The sequence below is a fragment of the Scyliorhinus canicula genome, chromosome 2 (assembly GCF_902713615.1).
Source record: "Scyliorhinus canicula chromosome 2, sScyCan1.1, whole genome shotgun sequence".
NCBI classification, from domain to species: Eukaryota; Metazoa; Chordata; class Chondrichthyes; order Carcharhiniformes; family Scyliorhinidae; genus Scyliorhinus; species Scyliorhinus canicula.
In genome coordinates this window covers 183,552,544-183,571,207 of record NC_052147.1, presented here as the reverse complement: position 1 = coordinate 183,571,207, position 18,664 = coordinate 183,552,544, and the positions used below count along the sequence as shown (strand labels likewise).

Here is an 18,664-nt window from a genome sequence, read left to right as displayed (position 1 = left end):
AATCGCCCTGGCCTCTGACTCCCATTCTGTTGCAAAAAAAGGGTATTGTGTAGCGAACCTCACGGTCCAAGGGAGGGAGTTCAAGAATTACAGGCTCTACGTCCTCCCCCACCTCTGCGCAGCCACTCTCCTAGCGTTAGACTTCCAGTGCAACCTCCGAAGTCTAACTTTCAAATTCGGTGGCCCTATACCCCCCTCACTGTCTGCAGCCTCGCGACCCTCAAGGTCGATCCCTCCTCCCTGTTTGCAAACTTCACCCCGGATTGCAAACCTGTCGCCACTATGAGCAGACGGTACAGTGCCCAGGATCGGACGTTCATGAGGTCCGAGGTCCAGCGGCTCCTGAGGGAAGGGGTCATCGAGGCTAGTAACAGTCCCTGGAGAGCTCAAGTAGTGGTGGTAAAGACCGGGGAGAAGAATAGGATGGTCAGAGACTACAGTCAGACCATCAACAGGTTTACGCAGCTGGACGCATACCCTCTCCCCCACATATCCGACCTGGTAAACAGGATCGCACAGTACAAGGTCTTTTCCATGGTGGACCTTAAGTCAGCCTACCACCTGCTCCCCATCCGCACGAGTGACCGCAAGTACACTGCCTTCGATACCCTTCCAACCTCTCGCATCTCGCAGGGTGATTGCCAGGGGTTCAATTGCCAGGACAAACCAGAATGGGGACAGCGGGCATCCCTGCCTGGTGCCTATGTACAAATGGAAGTATTCAGAGCTGGTGGTGTTGGTGCGAACGATCGCTCCCCAGCCCGAACCACTCCAGTACCTTAATGAGGTACTTCGACTCGACTCTGTCAAAGGTCTTTTCTGCATCCAGGGAGACAATCAGCTCTGGTGTTCTCTCCCCAAATGGGGTCAGTATCACATTCAGCAGCCATCTGATGTTCCCAGCTAGCTGTCTACCCTTGACAACAGCAAGAAGTCTTACAACACCATGTTAAAGTCCAACAGGTTTGTTTCGAATCACTACCTTTTGAAGCATTGCTCCTTACTCAGGTGAATGAAGAGGTAGGTTACAGAAACATATATAGACAAAGTCAAAGATGCAAGACGATACTTTGAATGCGAGACTTTGCAGGTAATTAAGTCTTTACAGATCCAGAGAGAGGGGTAATCACAGGTTAAAGAGGTCTGAATTGTCTCAAACCAGGACAGTTGGTAGGATTTTGCAGTCAGTGTGTGTTAATAATGTCAATGATTTACATAGAACATAGAGTGCAGAAGGAGGCTATTCGGCCCATCGAGTCTGCACCGACCCACTTAAGCCCTCACTTCCACCCTATCTGGGTCGGGGCCTGTCACTCCATTTCGCACTACATAGCCGAGGATGGCTAGGCGGTCGGTGCTAAACACGCATTTATCCTCGTTATACGTTAGGTTAAGGATTTTCGCGGTCTGGAGGAATTTTCGGAGGTTGGTGTCATGGTCCTGCTGATCGTGGCCGCAGATGGTGACATTATTGAGATACGGGAATGTTGCCCGTAAACCGTAGCGGCCAACCATTCAGTCCATCTCCCGCTGGAAGACCGAGACCCCATTAGTGACACCGAAAGGAACCCTTAAAAAATGGTAGAGCTGCCCGTAGAGGAGGCAGAGAGCACAGAGTCTCACTCTATGCTGATAATCTGCGCCTCTATATCTTGGACCCGCGGAACGGATTGAAAGAGATCATGAAGCTCCTTGAGTCCGGAGAAAGCGCATCTGATACAGGCTTCGCGTCCCTTTGAACGCCTCAGCATGGACTTCAAAGGTCCCTTCCCCTCTACCAACCGCAACACATACTTCCTCAACGTGATTGACGAGTACTCCCGCTTTCCGTTCGCCATCCCCTGCCCCGACATGACCACAACCACCATCATCAAAGCACTCACAGCATTTTTTCCCAGCTTGGATTGCCCGCCTACATACACAGTGATAGGGGGGTCCCCCCAATCACTCATGTGACTTCTTCTCGGTGGTCTCTGACATCTGCAGCAGGGGTGGAGGCAGCATGCTGACTAGTTGACATTGTTGCCTTTGTTGACCTCTGAATGACGGTGAGCTCAGCTGACCCTGCCTCCTTATGCTGTGGACATGTGCCCATGTGGTGACCACCTACACTAGTTCATATCCACCAAGATGTGTCCCTGAATGAATCAAGTGTGCAGGTGTCTGCAGTGATGCATCTACAGGTGCACATCTCCCTTGCCCTTTCTCCTGGCTCCTCTGAAGGCTAAGACTAGGGCTTCTGCTGAGGCTACACAGGATTCCTCTGGCTCAGGCCTAGTCTTCCCTAGTTTCACCTGTAAGTGAAAGAGGGGAGAGCAAGTGACAGTTTGAGCGGTTGCCAACATTGAGGCATACTTGGCCCTCATGTTTCTATATCATGCATGCATCTTTACTGGGTGGAATCCCAAGTCCAAGCTCACCATCGCTAATTGGCAAGCCCCACTCCATATTTCTCCTTGAACTCCATGAAAGCCTTCAGGCGTGGGTGACCCCCACTCCCACCTTTTCATTCTCACTGGTTGTGCCTCAACTTATCCTGCTTAAAGACAACAGAAAAGATGGGTTTAAGAAAAACTGTATGTTGCATCCACTTGTACATTGCAATTTCATGTTCATTTCTGATGCATCCATTCTTATAGATAACCCACTGGATTGTATGGCATGGCTTTCATGTTCTGCAAGTTGTCCAGAAGGGTTGTAGGGCAGTTCTCTCCAGAAAATTGAGCCCATCCACATCCAAGAATAAAGCCAAAATTTGCAGAGGCTGCAGTGCCCTCTGAACTGGAGTTCATTCCACACTTCACACTATTGATCTTCCTATGTGGAAGGGTGAAGGTGGCACAGTGGCCATGAATTTCACTGTCCAGTGAGCTGTGTTGGAATATCAATGTGCTGATAGTGGATGACGCACACATGAAAAATCACATTTGAATGAGGAGTCAAAGGGTTACTGGCATATTGAAATTATTTCTGTATGAGTGTGTTCAGGAATGGTGGGAGAGCGAACAAGTTGCAATGCACTATTTTATATGGACATTTTTTTTTGGCAAGTTGAATTCCTTAATACAGTAAATAAAATGTAGGTCATTTATGTTTTATAATTATCACTGTTTTGCTACAGGCTGCCTTTAATGATATCCAGACCCAAGCTATGAACTATTTGAAACAATTGTTCAAACCTGATATGTTACTCAGGGGTCAACATACCATACCAATTATGAAGTTTGAAGGGCAAAGGTAGGTAAGAATCTTGCTTTTTAAAACGGTTTTCATGTCATTACAAAACCTGTCCTGTACACGAGACTGTAATGTTTATATTGAATGATAATGCTTACCCCAACTGTTTTCATTTACGTAAAAACAAAAACCTGAAATATAAACACAAAATGCAGATTTAACGTTTGAAGTCCATATCACCCTGTTTCTCTCTCCACAGATGCTGCCAGACCCGCTGAGCTTATCTCGCATTTTGTGTTTTCATTTACATTTTCATCAGTTTCCTGTTTTTTTTTTCTCTCTCCCAATTCACATATTCAATCATTCTGTGAGCAAAGTAATCTTTGAGAGAAGAAGGTTAAGAGGTGACTTAATAGAGGCATACAAAATGATCAGAGGGTTAGATAGGGTGGACAGCGAGAGCCTACTCCCGCGGATGGGGGTGGCTAGCACGAGGGGACATAGCCTTAAATTGAGGGGTAATAGATATAGGACAGAGGTCAGAGGTGGGTTTTTTACGCAAAGAGTGGTGAGGCCGTGGAATGCCCTACCTGCAACAGTAGTGAACTCGCCAGCATTGAGGGCATTTAAAAGTTTATTGGATAAGCATATGGATGATAAGGGCGTAGTGTAGGTTAGATGGCCTTTAGTTTTTTTTTTCCATGTCGGTGCAACATCGAGGGCCGAAGGGCCTGTACTGCGCTGTATTGTTCTATGTTCTAATCTGATCACTTCTCTCCTGGTACTATTGTTTAAATATAATTTTGTTCTGATATTGTGGCACACAAGCGACGGTGAACTGATCATTTTGTCAACGTGGTGGCAGCACGTTAGCACAGTGGGGGGCAGCACGGTAGCACAGTGGGGGGCAGCACGGTAGCACAGTGGGGGCAGCATGGTACCACAGTGGGGGGCAGCACGGTAGCATAGTGGGGGGCAGCACAGTAGCACAGTGGAGGCAGCACGGTAGCACAGTGGGGGCAGCACGGTAGCACAGTGGGGGCAACATGGTAGCACAGTGGGGGCAGCACGGTAGCACAGTGGGGCAGCACGGTAGCACAGTGGGGCAGCACGTTAGCACATTGTGGGCATCACATTAGCACAGCGTGAGCAGCACAGTAGCACAGTGGGGGCAGCACGGTGGCACAGTGGGGGGCAGCACGGTAGCACAGTGAGGCAGCACAGTAGCACAGTGGGAGCAGCACGGTAGCACAATGGGGGCAGCACGGTAGCACATTGTGGGCATCACATTAGCACAGTGTGAGCAGCACAGTAGCACAGTGGGGGCAGCACGTTAGCACATTGTGGGCATCACATTAGCACAGTGTGAGCAGCACAGTAGCACAGTGGGGGCAGCACGGTGGCACAGTGGGGGGCAGCACGGTAGCACAGTGAGGCAGCACAGTAGCACAGTGGGAGCAGCACGGTAGCACAATGGGGGCAGCACGGTAGCACAGTGAGGCAGCACGGTAGCACAATGGGGGCAGCACGGTAGCACAGTGAGGCAGCACAGTAGCGCAGTGGGAGCAGCACGGTAGCACAGTGGGGGTAGCATGGTAGTGCAGTGGGGGGCAGCACAGTAGCACAGTGGGGGCAGCACGGTAGCACAGTGGGTGCAGCACGGTAGCACAGTGGGGGCAGCACAGTACCACAGTGGGGGTAGCACGGTAGCACAGTGGGGGCAGCACGTTAGCACAGTGTGGGCAGCAGGGTAGCACAGTGGGGGTCCGCCGAAGCTGAGGGTGAGACTTTTGAGGTTACACTGGAAGTCGCGTCTCAGTAAGAGTGGGGCGCAGAGTTCAGGCAGGTCGTATAGTTGAAAATTAGCGTAGCTAGCGCCTTGGATCGTTAGGGTCGCGACGGTGCGCCCTTGGGAGGTGAACAGAGTTGGAGTCCGAAGCGAGGGAGATAGTTTGCTGTGCAGCAAAAACAGGGAGCGAACAGCGTCTTACCAGATGTGGGTGTACGAAGCTCTCGGTGCTCCCGGAGTCAAAGAAGTGTACCGTACCCGTTGATTTTAACGGTCATCATGGAGTTGCGGAGGTGTTTCGGACGTGACTGGTCCAACGTGACCACGTGGTGGGTGGCGAGGAAGATGGCGTCCAAGATGGCGGTCCCCATGGGTCGCACATGGCGGTTGGGGGCGGAGTCGGAGTACAAGCTGCAGCGTTACGGGGCCTGCGGGCCTGCAAATTCAGGGAGCGAGTGCTCTGGGCTGTGGGAGGGTTTGAGGCTGGAACTCTCTTCGCCAGACATACTTTGCTGCTGCAGGTCGCGTTGCGGGCCAGGCAGTGCTGCCGCGGGTGCTGGGGCTGGCCACAAAAGTGGCAGGCTGGAGTAGCATAGTAGCTGGGTAGCCGCGCGGCGCAGGCCTGGGGTAGTCTCTGGTCGGGGCCCATGACGGGGTCGCAGAGTCCGCGGGGAATGAGGTGAGGCTGCGGAACAAGACCTCCATAGTAATGGAGAGTTCTACAGTGTCTTCTAAGTTTTGGGCCCCCTTCTCAAGCAACCGCTGGCGCACGTAATTGGATCTGAGGCCTGCAACAAATAAATCGCGGACAGCGAGTTCCCGATGTTCTGCAGCATTTACAGCTTGGTAATTACAGTCCCGGGATAAGGTTTTTAAGTCTCTTAGGAATTCTTCCAGTGATTCTGTGGGGCGCTGGCGGCGAGTAGTAAAAACGTGGCGCGTGTAGACCTCATTGACGGGCCTCACGTATATTCTGTCGAGTAGGGCCAGGGCCTCTGTATATGAGCCGGTACAATTAAGTTGAGTAGATATACGATGGCTCACTCATGCGTGCAGTAGGCTGAGTTTCTGCTCCTCCGTAGTTTTTGTAGTGCTTGCTTCAGCCAGGTAGGCCTTAAACCATCGGAGCCAGTGTGAAAAGATTTATTTCGCCTCTGCATCCTGTCCGTCGAGTTCCAGTCGATCAGGTTTGAGGGCTGATTCCATGGTCATTCCTTACTGTTTCTTAAAACGATTAAATTGATGAGACCATCAATTCACGCGACACGTGGTTAGAAGCGAACAGTGGTTTTAATCGTCTTACAACAGAGCCTGCCTGTGACGAGATGAACTCTAGATGAACCGGCAGACAGGCTCACAACAGCAACCTTTATACTTCCGGTTAGGGGGAGGAGCCATGGGCAGAGCCATGGGCGGAGCCAAGGGTGGAGCCCAGAAAAAGCTCCTCCTCTCCTCCAATGGGTAGAGCCGTGCAACTACACATGATCGAGTACAAGGTACAGGCTCAATACATGTTGTACAATACAGTGTGGATTATTAGTGTTTATAATTCACCACGGGCGGCACGGTAGCACAGTGGGGATAGCACGGTAGCACAGTGGGGGCAGCACGGTAGCACAGTGGGGGCTGCACGGTAGCACAGTGGGGGCAGCACGGTAGCACAGTGGGGGTAGCACGGTAGCATAGTGGAGGTAGCACGGTAGCACAGTGGGGGCAGCACGGTAGCACAGTGGGCAGCACGGTAGCACAGTGGGGGCAGCACGGTAGCACAGTGGGGGCTGCACGGTAGCACAGTGGGGGCAGCACGGTAGCACAGTGGAGGTAGCACGGTAGCACAGTGGGGGTAGCACGGTAGCATAGTGGGGGCAGCACGGTAGCACAGTGGGGCAGCACGGTAGCACAGTGGGGCAGATGTAGCACAGTGGGGGGCAGCATGGTAGCACAGTGGGGGCAGCACGGTAGCACAGGGGGGGCAGCACAGTAGCACAGTGGGGGCAGCACGGTAGCACAGTGGGGGCAGCACGGTAGCACAGTGGGGGCAGCACGGTAGCACAGTGGGGGCAGCATGGTAGCACCATGGGGGGGCAGCACGGTAGCACCATGGGGGGGTAGCACGGTAGCACAGTGGGGGCAGCACGGTAGCACAGTGGGGGCAGCACGGTAGCACAGTGGGGAGGGGCAGCACAGTAGCACAGTGGGGCAGCACAGGTAGCACAGTGGGGGGCAGCACGGTAGCACAGTGGGGGCAGCACGGTTAGCACAGTGGGGGCCAGCACAGTAGCACAGTGGGGGCAGCACGGTAGCACAGTGGGGGCAGCATGGTAGCACAGTGGGGGCAGCACGGTAGCACAATGGGGGCAGCACGGTAGCATAGTGGGGGTAGCACGGTAGCACAGTGGGGGCAGCACGGTAGCATAGTGGGGGTAGCACGGAAGCACAGAGGGGGCAGCACGGTAGCATAGTGGGGGTAGCACGGTAGCACAGTGGGGGCAGCACGGTAGCACAATGGGGGCAGCACGGTAGCACAGTGGGGGCAGCACGGTAGCACAGTGGGGGCAGCACAGTAGTACAGTGGGGGCGGCACAGTAGTACAGTGGAGGCAGCACGGTAGCACAGTGGGGGCAGCACGGTAGCACAATGGGGACAGCACTGTAGCACAAAGGGGGCAGCACGGTAGCACAGTGGGGGTAGCACGGTAGTACCGTGGGGGGCAGCACGGTAACACAGTGGGGGCAGCACGGTAGTACCGTGGGGGGCAGCACGGTAGCACAATGGGAGCAGCACGGTAGCACAGTGGGGGCAGGACGGTAGCACAAAGGGGGCAGCACGGTAGCACAGTGGGGGTAGCACGGTAGTACCGTGGGGGGCAGCACGGTAGCACAGTGGGGGTAGCACGGTAGTACCGTGGGGGGCAGCACGGTAGCACAGTGTGGGGCAGCACGGTAGCACAGTGGGGGCAGCACGGTAGCACAGTGGGGGCAGCACGGTAGCACAGTGGGGGTAGCACAGTGGGGGTAGCACAGTGCGGGTAGCACAGTGGGGGCAACACGGTAGCACAGTGGGGGCAGCACGGCAGCACAGTGGGGGCAGCATGGTAGCACAGTGTGGGCAGCACAGTAGTACAGTGGGGGCAGCACGGTAGCACAGTGGGGGCAGCACGGTAGCACAATGGGGACAGCACTGTAGCACAAAGGGGGCAGCACGGTAGCACAGTGCGGGGCAGCACGGTAGCACAGTGCGGGGCAGCACGGTAGCACAAAGGGGGCAGCACGGTAGCACAGTGCGGGGCAGCACGGTAGCACAGTGCGGGGCAGCACGGTAGCACAGTGCGGGCAGCACAGTGGGGGCAGGACGGTAGCACAGTGGGGGCAGCACGGTAGCACAGTGGGGGTAGCACAGTGGGGGTAGCACAGTGCGGGTAGCACAGTGTGGGCGGCACGGTAGCACAGTGAGGCAGGACGGTAGCACAAAGGGGGCAGCACGGTAGCACAGTGGGGGTAGCACAGTGGGGGGCAGCACAGTAGCACAGTGGGGGAAACACAGTAGCACAGTGGGGGCAGCATGGTAGCACAGTGGGGGCAGCACAGTAGCACAGTGGGGGAAACACAGTAGCACAGTGGGGGCAGCATGGTAGCACAGTGCGGGCAGCACAGTAGCACAGATGGGGCAGCACGGTAGCACAGTGGGGGGCAGCACAGTAGCACAGTGGGGGAAACACAGTAGCACAGTGGGGGCAGCATGGTAGCACAGTGGGGGCAGCACGGTAGCACAGTGGGGGAAACACAGTAGCACAGTGGGGGCAGCATGGTAGCACAGTGGGGGCAGCACAGTAGCACAGTGGGGGCAGCATGGTAGCACAGTGGGGGCAGCACAGTAGCACAGTGGGGGCAGCATGGTAGCACAGTGGGGGCAGCACGGTAGCACAGTGGGGTTGGCACGGTAGCACAGTGGGGGCAGCACGGTAGCACAATGGGGGCAGCACTGCAGCACAATGGGGGCAGCACGGTAGCACAGTGGGGTAGCACGGTAGTACAGTGGGGGTAGCACGGTAGTACAGTGTGGGCAGCACGGTAGCACAGTGTGGGGCAGCACAGTAGCACAATGGGAGCAGCACGGTAGCGCAGTGGGGGCAGGACGGTAGCACAGTGGGGGGCAGCACGGTAGCACAGTGGGGGTAGCACAGTGGGGGTAGCACAGTGGGGGCGGCACGGTAGCACAGTGGGGGCAGGACGGTAGCACAGTGGGGGCAGGACGGTAGCACAGTGGGGGCAGCACGGTAGCACAGTGGGGGCAGGACAGTAGCACAGTGGGGGCAGCACGGTAGCACAGTGGGGGTAGCACAGTGGGGGTAGCACAGTGGGGGCGGCACGGTAGCACAGTGAGGCAGCGCGGTGGCACAATGGGGGCAACACGGTAGCACAATGGGGGCAGCACGGCAGCACAGTGGGGGCAGCATGGTAGCACAATGGGGGCAGCACGGTAGCACAATGGGGGCAGCACGGTAGCACAGTGGGGGCAGCATGGTAGCACAGTGGGGGCAGCACAGTAGCACAGTGGGGGCAGCACCGTAGCAGAGTGGGGGCAGCACGGCAGCACAGTGAGGGGGGCAGCACGTTAGCACAGTGTGGGCAGCACGTTAGCACAATGGGGGCAGCACGGTAGCACAATGGGGGCAGCATGTTAGCACAGTGGGGGCAGCACGGTAGCACTGTGGGGGTAGCATGGTAGCACAGTGGGGGGCAGCATGGTAGCACGGTGGGGGCAGCACGGTAGCACCATGGGGGCAGCACGGTAGCACAGTGGGGGTAGCACAGTAGCATAGTGGGGGTGGTACGGTAGCAAAATGCAGGCGGCACGGTAGCACAGTGGGCAGCACGGTAGCACAGTGGAGGCAGCACAGTAGCACAGTGGGGCAGCACGGTAGCACAGTGGGCAGCACGGTAGCACAGTGGAGGCAGCACGGTAGCACAGTGGGGGCAGCACGGTAGCACAGTGGGCAGCACGGTAGCACAATGGAGGCAGCATGGTAGCACAGTGGGGGGCAGCACGGTAGCACAGTGGGCAGCACGGTAGCACCGTGGAGGCAGTACAGTAGCACAGTGGGGACGGCACGGTAGCACAGTGGGGACGGTACGGTAGCACAGTGCGGGCAGCACGGTAGCGCAGTGGGGGACGGCACGGTAGCACAGTGGGGGCAGCACGGTAGCACAGTGGGCAGCACGGTAGCACAGTGGGGATAGCACGGTAGCACAGTGGGCAGCACGGTAGCACAGTGGAGGCAGCACGGTAGCACAGTGGGGGCAGCACGGTAGCACAGTGGGCAGCACGGTAGCACAATGGAGGCAGCACGGTAGCACAGTGGGGGGCAGCACGGTAGCACAGTGGGCAGCACGGTAGCACCGTGGAGGCAGTACAGTAGCACAGTGGGGACGGCACGGAAGCACAGTGCGGGCAGCACGGTAGCGCAGTGGGGGACGGCACGGTAGCACAGTGGAGGCAGCACAGTAGCACCGTGCGGGCAGCACGGTAGCGCAGTGGGTGGCAGCACAGTAGCACAGTGGGGGCAGCACGGTAGCACAGTGGGGGGCAGCACGGTAGCACAGTGGGGGTAGCACGGTAGCACAGTGGGGGTAGCACAGTGGGGGCAGCATGGTAGCACAGTGGGGGCAGCACGGAGGCACAGTGGGGGTAGCACGGTAGCACAGTGGGGGCAGCACGGTCGCACAGTGAGGGCAGCATGGTAGCACAGTGGGGGCAGCACGGTAGCACAGTGGGGTTGGCACGGTAGCACAATGCGGGCGGCACAGTAGCACAGTGGGGGCAGCACGGTAGCACAGTGGGGTTCGCATGGTAGCACAATGCAGGCGGCACAGTAGCACAGTGGGGGCAGCACGGTAGCACAGAGGGGGCAGCATGGTAGCACAGTGGGGGCAGCACAGTAGCACAGTGGGGGCAGCACGGTAGCACAGTGGGGTCAGCACAGTAGCACAGTGGGGGCAGCACGGTAGCACAGTGGGGGCAGCACAGTAGCACAGTGGGGGCAGCATGGTAGCACAGTGGGGGCAGCACAGTAGCACAGTGGGGGCAGCACGGTAGCACAGTGGGGGCAGCACGGTAGCACAGTGGGGTCAGCACAGTAGCACAGTGGGGGCAGCACGGTAGCACAGTGGGGGCAGCACAGTAGCACAGTGGGGCAGCACAATAGCACAGTGGGGGCAGCACGGTAGCACAGTGGGGGCAGCACGGTAGCACAGTTGGCAGCACGGTAGCACATTGGGGGCCGCACGGTAGCACAGTGGGGGTAGCACGGTAGCACAGTGGGGGCAGCACGGTAGCACAGTGGGGGTAGCACGGTAGCACAGTGGGGGCAGCACGGTAGCACAGTGGGACAGCACGGTAGCACAGTGGGGGAAGCACAGTAGCACAATGGGGGCCGCACGGTAGCACATTGGGGGCAGCACGGTAGCACAGTTGAGGGCAGCATGGCAGCACAGTGTGGGCAGCACAGTTGCCTCACAGCTCCCGGGTCCCAGGTTCCATTCCAGGCTTGGGTCACTGTCTGTGTGGAGTCTGCACGTTCTCCCCATGTCTGCGTGGTTTCTACCAGATGCTCCGGTTTCCTCGCACAGTCCAAAGATGTGCAGGGTAGGTGGATTGACCGTGCCAAATTGCATTAGTGTCCAAAAACGTTAGTTGAGGTTACTGGGTTACGGGGATAGGGTAGAGGTTTGGGCTTAAGCAGGGTGCTCTTTCCAAGGGTTGGTGCAGATTCAATGGGTTGAATGGCCTCCTTCTGCACTGTAAATTCAATGATGTTAATTTTGTCTCAAGCTGAGGGAAGCGAACAAAAACATGGCTCAATTCAATATGCAGTAATTAATGTGTATTTCCAGCTTAATTGTGTGACTTTTTAAAACCTTTTTTCACTCATTGATTTGCATGGGCATCTCTTCTGATAGTTAAATCACCCTATCACCAGGATGATTTAAATGTACAAGATCAAACAACAAAATTGTTGCTGACAAAACACAGAGTAGTAGTTCAGTACAGTGGGCGCGGGGTTCCGCTGGGTGGTTCTTGGGGGGGGGGGGGGGTTAGGAAGGGGGCTTTGAGTGGGGGGGGGGGACTGGAAGAGGGTTTCGGGGAGAAGTTTGGGGAGTGGGCAGCATGTGCGGGCCAGGGCACGCTACAATGCTGGGTGGGGGCGGTGCCAGGTGCAGGCTCATGTGGGGAGGGAAAGGACAGTGCTAACTCAGCCATGTGACCAGTGTAGGTCATTGACCTTCTTGCCGCATTGGGCGCTGGCCCTTCTGGTCATGGTGCCCGAGCTGACGGCCACTGCCACTTCATCCCAGGTGGCACTGGCTGCTCTGTGGCTCACCCTCTGGGACCTCAGGGGAACAGGACATACCTCCTGGCCTTGACCACCTCTAAAAGCTTCCCCAGGTCTGCATCCCGAATTGTGGGGCCGATCATCTTGGCACCATGGCTGAGAGCTGAGTGAAGTTAGCTGTGCACGTGCAGTTTAAGTGCTGCTCTACCTTGTTAGCAGGAAGCTGGCGAGTGTAGTCACAGCAAATCGGCTGGCCCATGGGGACTCATTCAGTGTACCAATTAACATTATATTGCGGTGACGGTCTCGGCGTGCTGAGCGCAGGGAGGCTCACGGCAGTTCCCGCTCACTGCTACTCTCAGAAACCTTTTGGAAGAATCGTGCCCTGGGTTTGTACCATGAATAAACCAAGTGTACACTCTCTGGAAAGAATGGAATAAACCACAGACCTTTTTACAGATCAGACCGAGAGTTGACAAGGAGCCGTTCAATTCCAAGGAACTCCAAGAAAAATAGAATTAGAAGAAGACAACCAAGTGTTAGAAAGAAAGTCTACGATGCAACTTCCAAATGAACAAGATTTTGCCAAAATAAACAGAGCCTTACATACCTCAAATTTACTCGAACATGATCTGGAAAAAGCAGCAAGCCTCCACACCCACATGAATCTGTAAAGACAGAAACTCAAGTGAGGGAGAAGGATTAATAGTAATAGTAATAGTAATGTAATACATTAATAGTAATGGAAATACATTGGATAAAGAGTTATGGGTGGGGGTGTGGTAGTCACCACTGTTGTATTGTATGTACCGCATATGAGGTGTATTACGGTAAGGCTCCTGTACTACAGGTACGGGGGTAGATCCCTGCCTGCTGGCTCCGCCCAGTAGGCGGAGTATAAATGTGTGGGCTCTCTGAGCTGCAGCCATTTCGGCAGCAACTGCGGGAGGCTACACATCTCTGCGTAATAAAACCTCGATTACTCTCTACTCTCATCTCGTCGTAATTGATAGTGCATCAATTTATTACGCAGAGAATTTAAAACGATGGATCTTCGCATCAAGCCTGATCGCCTGCAGCTGCACCCTCAAGCAGACAATGCCAAGTTGGCCTTCGCACATTGGCTAGCTTGCTTCGAGGCATACATCGGATCTGCAACTGAACCACCCTCAGAGGCACAGAAGCTCCAGATCCTTTACACACGGCTGAGCTCTGACATCTTTCCCCTCATCTGGGACACGCCGACCTACGCAGAGGCCATGGCGCTACTGAAGGAGAACTACACCCAGCAGACCAACAAAATCTACGCTGGGCACCTCCTCTCCACATGGCATCAACTCCCCGGTGAGTCTGTTGAAGATTTCTGGCGTGCCCTGCATGCCCTGGCAAGGAACTGCGATTGCCAGGCGTTCCTTGGGCACCGCCATCTTCCATCAGACCACGTGTGGCCTGTGGGCGCCGCCATCTTGCCCCACTCATGACACGTGCGGCCCGTGGGCGCCGCCATCTTCCCCGCCTCAGGACCCCGGCTCGTCGGGCACCTCATCTGGCCGATCATCGCCTGCAACCGCCGCCGATCAGCCGCGTCTCACCTCCATCACAATCGACCAGTCCCAACCACACAACCTCACGACCGCATTGACGACAGTACAGGTCGATGGCCATGAGATATCCTGCCTTCTGGACTCCGTGAGCACTGAGAGCTTCATCCACCCCGATACGTTAAGGCGCTGCTCCCTCGCGGTATACCCCATTAACCAAAAGATCACCCTGGCCTCCGGATCCCACTCCGTGATGATCTGGGGGTACTGTACCGCCACCCTCGCCATCCAGGGCGTAGAGTTCAGTGGCTTCCGGCTCTACATCCTCCCCAATCTCTGCGCTGCCTTGCTACTCGGCCTGGACTTCCAATGCAAATTCCAGAGCCTAACCCTGAAATTTGGCGGGCCCCTACTACTCCTCACTGTCTGCGGCCTCTCGATCCTTAAGATTGACCCGCCTTCCCTATTTGCAAACCTCACCTCGGATTGCAAACCCGTTACCACCAGGAGCAGACGGTACAGTGCCCAGGACAGGACCTTCATCAGGTCTGAGGTCCAGCGGCTAATGCGAGAAGGCATTATCGAGGCCAGCAACAGTCTCTGGAGAAGCACGGTAGCCCTGTGGATAGCACAATTGCTTCACAGCTCCAGGGTCCGAGGTTCGATTCCAGCTTGGGTCACTGTCTGTGTGGAGTCTGCACACCCGTGTGTGTGTGGGTTTCCTCCGGGTGCTCCGGTTTCCTCCCACAATCCAAAGATGTGCAGGTTAGGTGGATTGGCCATGATAAATTGCCCTTAGTGTCCAAAATTGCCCTTAGTGTTGGGTGGGGTTACTGGGTTATGGGGATAAGGTGGAGGTGTTGACCTTGGGTAGGGTGCTCTTTCCAAGAGCCGGTGCAGACTCGATGGGCCGAATGGCCTCCTTCTGCACTGTAAAATTCTATGTTATCTATGAGAGTCCAAGTGTTAGTTGTGAAAACTAGACTACAGTCAGACCATCAATCGGTACATGCAGCTCGACGTGTACCCCCTCCCACGCATATCTGATATGGTCAATCAGATTGTGCAGTACCGGGTCTTCTTGACAGTGGACCTGAAATCTGCCTACCACCAGCTCCCCATCCGCAAGGCGGACCGCCCCTACACCGCGTTTGAAGCGGACGGCCGCCTGTACCATTTCCTTAGGGTTCCCTTCGGCGTGACTAACGGGGTCTCGGTCTTCCAACGGGAGATAGACCGAATGGTTGACCGGTACGGACTGCGGGCCACCTTCCAGTACCTGGATAACGTCCAGCAGGACCACAACGCTAACCTTTCCAAATTCCTCCACATCGCCAAACTCCTCAACCTAACCTACAACAAGGAGAAGTGCATGTTCAGCACAAACCGATTCGCCAACCTCGGCTATGTGGTCCAGAATGGAGTTCTAGGGCCCGGCCCCGATCGCATGCATCCCCTCATGGAACTCCCACTTCCCCACTGTCCAAAGGCCTTCCAACGATGCCTGAGCATCTTCTCTTACTACGCCCAGTGGGTCCCTAACTATGCGGACAAGGCCCGTCCACTAATCCACTCCACCGTTTTCCCACCGACGGATGAGGCTCACCAGGCTTTCGACCATATCAAGGCTGACATCGCCAAGGCCACGATGCACACGGTCGACGAGACGCTCCCCTTTCAAGTTGAGAGTGATGCATCAGACATCGCTCTGGCCACCACCCTCAACCAGGCAGGCAGACCCGTGGCATTCTTCTCCCGCACCCCCCATGCCTCCGAAATCCAGCACCCCTCCATCGAGAAGGAGGCCCAGGCCACAGTAGAAGCTGTGCGGCATTGGAGGCATTACCTGGCCAGCAGGAGATTCACTCTCCTCACTGACCAATGGTCGGTTGCCTTCATGTTCAATAAACACAGCGAGGTAAGATCAAAAATGATAAAATCTTGAGGTGGAGGATCGAACTCTCCACCTACAATTACGAGATTTTTGTATCGCCCCGGTAAGCTCAACGAGCCCCCCGATGCCCTATCCCGAGGTACATGTGCCAGCGCACAAGTGGACCGACTCCGGACCCTGCACGATGATCTCTGTCACACAGGGTCACCCGTTTTTATCATTTCGTAAAGGCCCGCAATCTGCCCTACTCCATCGAGGAAGTCAGGGCTATCACCAGAGACTGCCAGGTCTGTGCGGAGTGCAATCCGCACTTCTACCAGCCAGATCGAGCACACCTGGTGAAGGCCTCCCGCCCCTTTGAATGCCTCAGTGTGGATTTCAAAGGGCCCCTCCCCTCCACCGATCGAAACACGTACTTTCTTAACGTGGTTGACGAATATTCCAGATTCCCCTTCGCCGTCCCATGCCCCGATATGACGTCTGCCACTGTCATCAAAGCCCTCAACACCATCTTCGCTCTGTTCGGTTTCCCCGCCTACGTCCACAGCAACCGGGGATACTCATTTATGAGTGAGGAGCTGCGCCAGTACCTGCTCAGCAGGGGCAATGCCTCGAGCAGGATGACCAGCTCCAACCCCCGAGGAAACGGGCAGGTGGAGCGGGAGAATGGGACGGTCTGGAAGGACGTCCAGCTGACCTTATGGTCCAGGAATCTCCCGGCCTCCCGCTGGCAGGAGGTCCTCCCCGACGTCCTCCACTCCATTCCTTCGCTCCTTTGCACGGCGACTAATGAAACACCCCATGAACGTCTCTTTGCCTTCCCCAGGAGTCCACCTCCGGGGTTTCACTCCCAACGTGGCTGGCAGCTCCAGGACCTGTTCTCCTCCACAAGCACGTGCGGCTCCACACGGTGGACCCGTTGGTTGAGAGGGTTCAGCTTCTTCATCCAAACCCGCAGTTTGCCTACGTAGCATACCCCGACGGCCGCCAAGAGCACGGTCTCCCTCAGGGACCTGGCACCAGCTGGGTCCCCACACCCCCCCACCCTCTGCCCCAGCACCCCACCACAGCCCCCGCTCCAGGATGATCCGTCCTCCACTTGGTCACACTCGGAGATGAAGATGAGGTTGATACGCTCCCGGAGTCACCAACGACCGAACCGACGCCTGAATCACTCCCGAGACTGCGACACTCACAACGACGGATCAAGGCGCCCGATCATTTGAATTTATGGACTGTTCCTAAAATGTTAAACGCCTACATGTAGCATTCCACCACCCCCGCCGGACTTTTTTTTTAACAGGGGTGAATGTGGTAGTCACCACTGTTGTATTGTATGTAGCACATATGAGGTGTATTACGGTAAGGCCCCTGTAGTATAGGTATGGGGGGAGATCCCTGCCTGCTGGCTCCGCCCAGTAGGCGGAGTATAAATATGTAGACTCTCCGAGCTGCAGCCATTTCAGCAGCAGCTGCGGGAGGCTCCACATCTCTGCGTAATAAAGCCTTGATTACACTCTACTCTCGTCTCGTCGTAATTGATAGTGCATCAGGGGGATAATATGAGAGTATCTGGCATAATAGGGGTTAATGTTGAACTGGGTACAGTACAGCTCACAATGTGATATCAAGACTCACATGGGCAGAGTCCAGAGACCTATGAAATGAAAATAGCTTATTGTCAAATGAAGTTACTGTGAAAAGCCCCTAGTCGCCACATTCCGGCGCCTGTTCGGGGAGGCTGGTACAGGAGTTGAACCGTGCTGCTGGCCTGCCTTGGTCTGCTTTAAGAGCCAGCTATTTAGCCCAGCACTCTAGCCTTGTTCTGCATCACAAAGCAGCTGTCTTGCCCACTGAGCTAAACCAGCCAAAATGAGAACTGCCCCAGGTGTCCAACAGTTTGCGATGCAACCAGCCCACTCCTGTAGACAAAATTGCAACCTCGCCGTAGCGTGGTGAGAAACCAATTATCACTACCTAAGCCCTATTCCATACAATTAATGAGAGCCACCCCATATCCAATGCCCTCCCCAGGAAGTGATCACACTGGCACCGATGAGTACTCCTTTTCAAAAAGGTGAACCCAGCGGAAGGGCTTCTGTGGGGAGCCGAAGAGGTGAGTAGGCATATTTGCTCACAGGCAAAGAGCACGGGGATTCTGGATTTGCCACCCCAGTGCTCGGCGAGGGGTGAGGGACCGTAGGAGTGGACCGCCATAGAAAGGGTGGGAGGGAAATGTTGGTGGGGCAACGGAGGGCAACCGCTCACGTCACCACCATGCCAACTCCTGGATCATTTTTACCCGTTCTGGGGGCAGACCTTGTCCCTGCCCGTCTGCGCAAAGACCGCCCATAACTTACTCCAACTGCCAAGGTCTCTGGCCGTGCGGCTGAAGGCAATTGCTAATAGGGAATTGGCAATCATGGTTAAGTGAGCACTTCACACATCCCAAGTGGATTCCCGTGGGTAGGCGGGCCATGTAGCATGTGGGAGTCATTGCCTAGCATGTCAATCACACCTTAATGCCTGGACACTGTGTTTGAACACTGCAGGAGGCAACACCACACACACAGCAGCCAACATCCGAACACCCAGAGGTTGGGATACGACTCGGGGATATGTCCAGGGCCAGTGGGTGGGTGGGTGCCATGGGGACAGGGGGATGCCTGGTGAGTTGGGCCAAGGGATCCGAGGTCAGCCCGCATAGTGGACGAAAGTGACAGAGGTGTCATAATGGTTGCGCACAAGCGTGTTTAATGTGTAATACAAGCCCATACTCTCCCTATGGTGCCACACCCCCCCACCCCTCCAACCCCCACCCCCCACCGTCCACCCCCCCCCTCCGCCGGTGCCCTCAGTAATCCTCAACGTGCTTTGCCTTCCTAGCTCTACCGCTACATCTCGGTATCCCCCCAGGATGCACATCAGAG

The 18,664-nt window shown here is 55.9% G+C and overlaps 1 protein-coding gene across 5 annotated transcripts in view; it reads left to right on the top strand.

Annotated features, from left to right (window-relative positions):
* ankar (ankyrin and armadillo repeat containing) overlaps positions 1-18,664 on the top strand; it is a 326,309-nt gene that overhangs the window by 58,858 nt on the left and 248,787 nt on the right. For all 5 annotated transcript variants that reach the window (XM_038789171.1, XM_038789172.1, XM_038789170.1 and 2 more), the window contains one exon: positions 3,122-3,237. In XM_038789171.1, coding sequence (XP_038645099.1) covers positions 3,122-3,237 — 116 coding nt within the window. The remainder of the gene's footprint in view (positions 1-3,121; positions 3,238-18,664) is intronic.